Source organism: Pecten maximus, chromosome 2 (assembly GCF_902652985.1).
Source record: "Pecten maximus chromosome 2, xPecMax1.1, whole genome shotgun sequence".
NCBI classification, from domain to species: domain Eukaryota; kingdom Metazoa; phylum Mollusca; class Bivalvia; order Pectinida; family Pectinidae; genus Pecten; species Pecten maximus.
The window spans coordinates 3,252,053-3,261,292 of NC_047016.1; the positions used below are offsets into that span (position 1 = coordinate 3,252,053).

The 9,240-nt window shown below is 38.3% G+C and overlaps 1 protein-coding gene across 1 annotated transcript in view; it reads left to right on the forward strand.

The window, feature by feature from the left end:
* Window positions 1–5,610, forward strand: part of LOC117340541 — a 76,450-nt gene extending 70,840 nt beyond the window's left edge. Inside the window, exon 17 of the mRNA XM_033902303.1 lies at window positions 2,572–5,610. Coding sequence (XP_033758194.1) covers window positions 2,572–4,082 — 1,511 coding nt within the window. The 3' untranslated portion in view covers window positions 4,083–5,610. The remainder of the gene's footprint in view (window positions 1–2,571) is intronic.
* The last annotated feature ends 3,630 nt before the right edge of the window (window positions 5,611–9,240 follow it).

The window sequence follows — 9,240 nt, forward strand, 5'->3', positions numbered from 1 at the left end:
AAGGATACAAACATTGTATGATATGGTGTTAGGGTGTTACAGTGGTAATTTAAGGATACAAACATGGTATGATATGGTGTTTGGGTGTAAGCATGGTAATTTAAGGATACAAACATGGTATGATATGGTGTTTGGGTGTAAGCATGGTAATTTAAGGATACAAACATTGTATGATATGGTGTTTGGGTGTTAGGGTGGTAATTTAAGGATACAAACATTGTATGATATGGTGTTAGGGTGTTAGCGTGGTAATTTAAGGATATAAACATTGTATGATATGGTGTTTGGGTGTTAACGTGGTAATTTAAGGATACAAACATTGTATGATATGGCGTTAAGTTGTTAGCGTGGTAATTTAGGGATACAAACATTGTATGATATGGTGTTTGGGTGTTAGCGTGGTAATTTAAGGATACAAACATTGTATGATATGGTGTTTGGGTGTTAGTGTGGTAATTTTAGGATACAAACATTGTATGATATGGTGTTTGGGTGTTAAAGTGGTAATTTAAGGATACAAACATTGTATGATATGGTGTTTGGGTGTTAACGTGGTAATTTAAGGATACAAACATTGTATGATATGGTGTTTGGGTGTTAACGTGGTAATTTAAGGATACAAACATTGTGTGTTAGGGTGTTAACGTGATAATTTAAGGATACAAACATTGTATGATATGGTTTTTGGGTGTTAGCGTGGTAATTTAAGGATACAAACATGGTATGATATGGTGTTAGGGTGTTAGCGTGGTAATTTAAGGATACAAACATTGTATGATATGGTGTTTGGGTGTTAGCGTGGTAATTTAAGGATACAAACATTGTATGATATGGTGTTAGGGTGTTAGCGTGGTAATTTAAGGATACAAACATTGTATGATATGGTGTTTGGGTGTTAGCGTGGTAATTTAAGGATACAAACATTGTATGATATGGTGTTAGGGTGTTAGCGTGGTAATTTAAGGATACAAACATTGTATGATATGGTTTTTGGGTGTTAGTGTGGTAATTTAAGGATACAAACATTGTATGATATGGTGTTTGGGTGTTAAAGTGGTAATTTAAGGATACAAACACTGTATGATATGGTGTTTGGGTGTTAGGGTGGTAATTTAAGGATACAAACATGGTATGATATGGTGTTTGGGTGTTAACGTGGTAATTTAAGGATACAAACATTGTATGATATGGTGTTAGGGTGTTACAGTGGTAATTTAAGGATACAAACATGGTATGATATGGTGTTAGGGTGTTAGCGTGGTAATTTAAGGATACAAACATTGTATGATATGGTGTTAAGGTGTTACAGTGGTAATTTAAGGATACAAACATTGTATGATATGGTGTTAAGGTGTTACAGTGGTAATTTAAGGATACAAACATTGTATGATATGGTGTTAAGGTGTTACAGTGGTAATTTAAGGATACAAACATTGTATGATATGGTGTTTGGGTGTTAGCGTGGTAATTTAAGGATACAAACATTGTATGATATGGTGTTAGGGTGTTAACGTGGTAATTTAAGGATACAAACATTGTATGATATGGTGTTTGGGTGTTAGCGTGGTAATTTAAGGATACAAACATTGTATGATATGGTGTTTGGGTGTTAGCGTGGTAATTTAAGGATACAAACATTGTATGATATGGTGTTTGGGTGTTAGCGTGGTAATTTAAGGATACAAACATTGTATGATATGGTGTTTGGGTGTTAGCGTGGTAATTTAGGTAATGATAGGGGTTTTAGATGTAATATCTTTCAAAGTAACTAGCATATTAAAATTGATACATTAGTTATGTTAGTTAAGTGCTCCATATTGTTTACTTATATTTACGGAAACAAAAATTTAAAAATAGATGTTTTATTGTGAATGTCAGCAAGTTCATAAAACAAAGTATTGTAAAACTCTATCTAGATATGATTTAAAAAAAGGAAAAATGTAAGTGGAACAGAGGTTGTGTGGAACAGAGGTTGAGTGGAACAGAGGTTGTGTTGAACAGAGGTTGTGTGGAACAGAGGTTGTGTGGAACAGCAGTTGTGTGGAACAGAGGTTGTGTGGAACAGCAGTTGTGTGGAACATAGGTTGTGTGGAACAGAGGTTGTGTGGAACAGAGGTTGTGTGGAACAGAGGTTGTGTTGAACAGAGGTTGTGTGGAACAGAGGTTGTGTTGAACAGAGGTTATGTGGAACAGAGGTTGTGTGGAACAAAGGTTGTGTGGAACAGAAGTTGTGTTCTCTTGATATTCACGTTTACAAATGATTGTAGTTCATGATATAAAACTGGTCACGTCTTAACTGTATCCAAGTAACAGAGATATTTTCAAAATTAACAATTCCTCATATCATTCCTCAAGAATTAAATTTTCTGAAGTAATATTTCCCTATTTTTAATTAATGTTTCATGAAATATATATATTTCCTAGAAACAAATCTGAGTATTGAGAACATTTTTAAAGCAAAGAAGTTTTGTATTTGGAGCCAGATATCTACTGGTTTTCTTTTTTTATGAACACTCACTGATGACATTGTTTGGTAACACTCACTGATGACATTGTTTGGTTATTCCCCAGGTCTGGGACTTGATACCATTGAGGAGAAGAAACATGAGGAGTCAGCCGATATTGGGGCAGGTGTTTCACGTAGTCGCAGTGTTCACTTCTCAACAGCTGAGGTTCCTGAAATCCCACCGCCTCCCTCTTCTCCGCAAGAGGAAGATGATCGGTCAGATCTGACAACACCACTGGCCACTCCAGTGGTCAAGGACCAGGCAGGCCGTGTGACAGTACTAACCAACCAGAACACTGTAAATACTCGAGAACCTACTCTCACCTCCTTTGATCTTCAGGTTCCAATGGACAGAAAGCGGGAATCAACTATGGGATCAACACCGGAGCCCTGGCCAGCAGTCAATGAAGCTGACTTTGATGTCACACCATCCTCAACTAAGTTGGCGTTACACAGCGATCATGCTAAGAATGGCGCGGTCAATGATTCCAGAATGGCTGTAATTGACCCAATGTCTGACCGGTCCTCCATTCATAATGGACAAAAGTCAGAAGACATCAGCAGTAATTCTAGTGCAGCTAACACAAAACAGGAAGATATGAAGAAAGCAGAATCCCCCGGCCCTCCTCCTCCCTCCCCCGAGGCTAAGGACAAGAGTAGGAATGCCTTTGACATTCCTAAATCTGGTGGACGCAGGCGTGACATTATGTCCAGAGAGTCACTCACAATGACACCTTTGATGGAAGGTGACGAGGAAGGGGAAGTATCTCTCAGTCAGGGACATGTGAAGACTATTGTAGTGTCTGTGCCTCCTCTCGGAACGGCTGGAAAGCCAAGGAACAAGAATAACAGGACAGTTGATACGTTTGTAAGTATAGATATTCCAGCAGTCTCCGTTGAGAAAGTTGAAGATGGGGATGAAGGAGTGAAACAGGGAGGTCGTACTCAGGGGCTGGAAACAACTGTGGAAGAATCCCAGGAAGACATTGAATCTCTGACACAGACCATTAATACAAGAGATGTTCCTCTGTCGGCCATGAGCTCTTTGGTTGACCCGTCTATGGATGGCCAGGATTCCATATCAGACATGATGTCGGCGGGGGTGGCACCATCCCAGGCAGGGAATGTATCGCCATCTTCCACCCTCCCTGATAAGGTACAGAACATAGATCTGAAGGTTTTCATTACTGGGGATGACCAGAAAAGTGACCATAATGGTAAGATCACAGAGCGATCAGAGGCGAAGGAAGAGGAGGATATAACAGAAAATGGAGGAGATCATGAAGGATTCAAACAAGAACTTCGTCAGGAGTTACAGAAGCTGCAGATAGTCCAAGGAGGTACCATGGAGGACCCGAATGAACAAACCACTGCACCAAGAGAGGAAGAGACAAGACCAGTCGCCGCGGAGACGACAAATCTAGAGGACATGAGACTGGAAGGCGATCAACGACATGTTCTAGAAGGAGCAAGTGATTCGATACCAGAGGGACAGGGGCAATCAGAGGGGGAGATGAAGGAGACGGAAGATAAATTGTCAAATGATGTGGAACAGCAGGAACAGTCAGGAAGCTGAACTGTAGGGTCTGTCCCTGACAATCAATTTAAAGAGAAAACTACAAGAACAACGCTGTTTTATATTTCTTGTTAAACACCGCGAGTTACAGACAGATTATGTACTGTGTCTACAGTCCTAAGACCAACGCTATTCAGTTCCGTATCTTTATAAAGAACTAAGAGATTATGGTATTACTAAGTGTGTATGTTCTACCTGTGTCATTGTTTTCTCTGTTCCATTGTCATACCCCATCATGTGAGTTTGCTGTTTTAAATAATGAACAGCATTTGTCAGGTCAGCTAATGCCTTGTTTCTACAGTGAAAAAATGTCATAATATTTATTTCATGACTTGTAATTATATTTTGGAAAATGCAATATATTTTTATATTACAAGACTTTTTTATGGATCGTTTTTAAAGACACAGAAAATATCAATTGCACTCTAGCCATATATAACCTAGACGATCTTTATTCGAATACCTGATCTTATGAACATTTTCTAAATTAGTTTCATGTATGAATGTATTTACATAAAGTATTGGTAGACTATAAAAACTTTTAAAAGTTTTTGAAATCATTAACATATGTTATCAACAAACTAAACATCATCAATTTCTTACCTACAAAACCTCTGTATGGTCTCTACACGGCTTTTGAAAAATGTCCAATTTGAAATCTGTAATTAATTCAAAATAGGACAATGTAATCAATGTAATAATTAATGTGTTATTTACAATAACAGTATATACTTTTCTGATATAAATTTGTGATGATGTGATAGCTAATGGTAACTTTGGCTATGTCTGCTGGTTGTCTCTTTATGTATCACAGTCTTACTCAAGAAGTCACCTGTTCTATCAGTGGAAAGTTATTCTGCTACTAACACAGCAGATATCATATATTTTCCTCTTTATCATTTCAGCTATATATTTTTAATAGTGTTATAGCTAAATTTGTTCAGTGATGAAACATGCGGTTCTCTCTGTTATGAAACAAGTATACGTAATATATTGGACAAGCTATGTCTGTTGTGAGCCCGTGGGTTTTTATGAAAACACTTATACCTGATGTAGAACCATGCCACGACTGCCTTAATTCAGTCTATCACTCAGTATCATATACCTGATGCTAGGAGCTATTGGCAACATTTGTTTGTGAGCGTTATAACTTTCGTGATGTATGTACAATATTTTTTCTCAATAATAGCATCTCCTTGAATGTCTGATTTGCCTTGTCATATCAATTTACTGTACCTGTATAATAACTGCTGTCTGTCCGTTCATCAGAAACAATAGGGAGGTTACTCAGTTTAATTCTATACAAAAAAAAATATTGACTTTACTGATCAAACATCTGTAGGAAAATAATACCTTAGATGACTCGGTGACGGATGGTAGAACAACACATGTGACATGGTGTGGAAATTCAAACTGTCTGTGATATTCTTCATTCTGTGATACAATCCTATCAGTTAAGGAGTTGACATGCTTTACAGCGCTTTACAGTGCTGTTTGTTTTGTGAATATTAAATTATATCTAACAAAGCTTTCCTATTGTTGTTTTAATATTGAATGTACTTTCTGCACCATCAGTACAGAATACTTGTTGTGCTGGTTAAAGGTTCTTGTGGTAATGGATTATGAATATTTTGACCATAACACAATACTTCATATACAGGAACTGATCCAGAAATAAGTGGAACACCGGTTAGGATCTGTACAGGAAACTCGTGGTGTCTAAAGTAAGATCAGCGAAACATAGATTAGGATCAGGACAGGAAACTTGTGGTGTCTAGAGTAAGATCAGTGGAACATAAATTAGGATCAGGACAGGACACTCGTGGTGTCTAGAGTAAGATCAGCGGAACATAAATTAGGATCAGGACAGAAAACTCGTGGTGTCTAGAGTAAGATCAGCGGAACATAAATTAGGATCAGGACAGGAAACTCGTGGTGTCTAGAGTAAGATCAGCGGAACATAAATTAGGATCAGGACAGGAAACTTGTGGTGTCTTGAGTAAGATCAGTGGAACATAAATTAGGATCAGGACAGGAAACTTGTGGTGTCTTGAGTAAGATCAGTGGAACATAAATTAGGATCAGGACAGGAAACTTGTGGTGTCTTGAGTAAGATCAGTGGAACATAAATTAGGATCAGGACAGGAAACTCGTGGTGTCTTGAGTAAGATCAGTGGAACATAAATTAGGATCTGGACAGAAAACTCGTGGTGTCTAAAGTAAGATCAGCGGATTATAAATCTAGGATACGTATGTTGTCCTGACGTATCTAGGATACGTATGTTGTCCTGACATATCTAGGATACGTATGTTGTCCTGACATATCTAGGATACGTATGTTGTCCTGACATGTCTAGGATACGTATGTTGTCCTGACGTATATAGGATACGTATGCTGTCATGACGTAGCTAGGATACGTATGCTGTCCTGACATATCTAGGATACGTATGTTGTCCTGACATGTCTAGGATACGTATGTTGTCCTGACATATATAGGATACGTATGTTGTCCTGACATAGCTAGGATACGTATGCTGTCCTGACATAACTAGTATACGTATGTTGTCCTGACATATCTAGGATACGTATGTTGTCCTGACATATCTAGGATGCGTATGTTGTCCTGACGTATCTAGGATGCGTATGTTGTCCTGACATATCTAGGATACGTATGTTGCCCTGACATATCTAGGATACGTATGCTGTCCTGACATATCTAGGATACGTATGCTGTCCTGACATATCTAGGATACGTATGTTGTCCTGACATATCTAGGATACGTATGTTGTCCTGACGTATATAGGATACGTATGTTGTCCTGACATATCTAGGATACGTATGTTGTCCTGACATATCTAGGATACGTATGTTGTCCTGACAAATCTAGGATACGTATGCTGTCCTGACATAGCTAGGATACGTATGTTGTCCTGACACATCTAGGATACGTATGTTGTCCTGACATATCTAGGATACGTATGCTGTCCTGACGTATCTAGGATACGTTACATGAAATGTTACATAAAAGGTTTGAAACCGTTCTTGCATTTCCAACAAAGATATAATAGGTAAAAGGAAGGAAACCTTCATGCGGAGGTGTTAAAGTGTCCATTGTGTCATTTTGAAATGCCTTCTCCAAAGTCCCTGAAAATCTTCTGTCACTTCTGCCACTGATTTAGATTATTTGGTGATAAAACAGTCTTGGGTATCAGACAGTAGTGAAGTAGTGGGGTTTATTTACGTGGTTCCATGGACACTTAATCACGAATATCTTATACAGTAATCCATAACTGATGTCTGCTAACCATACTGTGTATGTGACATCATTTAGACACAAAATGGTTGTATGAATGTTCATTTATGTGTAAACTTCGTTGGTCAAAAGCAGTAGATATAAAGAGTAATATAGTATATAGCTTTGTTTACTGTTAGTGACTCCTTGATATCCGTAAACAAAATCGCTAACTCAACACGAAAATGCCCGTACTGTAATACATGGTCATCAATAGACTACAGAAGGTCATACAAACATCCGGTAATACATGACCATCAATAGACCACAGAAGGTCATACAAACATCCGGTAATACATGGCCATCAATAGACCACAGAAGGTCATACAAACACCCGGTAATACATGACCATCAATAGACCACAGAAGGCCATACAAACATCCGGTCATAAATGACCTTCAATATATCACAGACGGTCATACAAACATCCGGTAATACATGACCTTCAATACACCACTAAAGGTCATACAAATATCCGATAATACATGACCATCAATAGACAACAGAAGGTCATACAAACATCCTGTAATACATGACCATCACTAGACTACAGAAGGTCATACAAACATCCGGTAATACATGGCCATAAATAGACAACAGAAGGTCATACAAACATCCTGTAATACATGGCCATCAATAGACTACAGAAGGTCATACAAACATCCGGTAATACATGGCCATCAATAGACCACAGAAGGTCATACAAACATCCTGTAATACATGGTCATCAATAGACTACAGAAGGGTCATACAAACATCCGGTAATACATGGCCATCAATAGACCAGAGAAGGTCATACAAACATCCGGTAATACATGGCCATCAATAGACTACAGAAGGTCATACAAACATCCGGTAATACATGACCATCAATAGACCAGAGAAGGTCATACAAACATCCAGTAATACATGGCCATCAATAGACTACAGAAGGTCATACAAACATCCGGTAATACATGGCCATCAATAGACTACAGAAGGTCATACAAACATCCTGTAATACATGGCCATCAATAGACCACAGAAGGTCATACAAACATCCGGTAATACATGGCCATCAATAGACTACAGAATGTCATACAAACATCCGGTAATACATGGCCATCAATAGACTACAGAAGGTCATACAAACATCCGGTAATACATGGCCATCAATAGACCACAGAATGTCATACAAACATCCGGTAATACATGACCATCAATAGACCAGAGAAGGTCATACAAACATCCGGTAATACATGGCCATCAATAGACTACAGAAGGTCATACAAACATCCGGTAATACATGGCCATCAATAGACCACAGAAGGTCATACAAACATCCTGTAATACATGACCATCAATAGACTACAGAAGGTCATACAAACATCCGGTAATACATGACCTTCAATATACCACATTAGGTCATACAAACATCCGGTAATACATGGCCATCAATATAACAGAGAAGGTCATACAAACATCCGGTAATACATGACCATCAATAGACTGCAGAAGGTCATACAAACATCCGGTAATACATGATCTTCAATAGACCACAGAAAATCATACAAACATCCGGTAATAGATGGCCATCAATAGACCACAGAAGGTCATACAAACATCCGGTAATACATGGCCATCAATAGACCAGAGAGGGTCATACAAGCATCCGGTAATACATGGCCATCAATAGACTACAGAAGGTCATACAAACATCCGGTAATACATGACCTTCAATATATCACAGGTCATACAAACATCCGGTGATACATGGCCATCAATAAACCACAGAAGGTCATACAAACATCCGGTAATACATGACCATCAATAGACTACAGAAGGTCATACAAACATCCAGTAATACATGACCATCAATAAACCA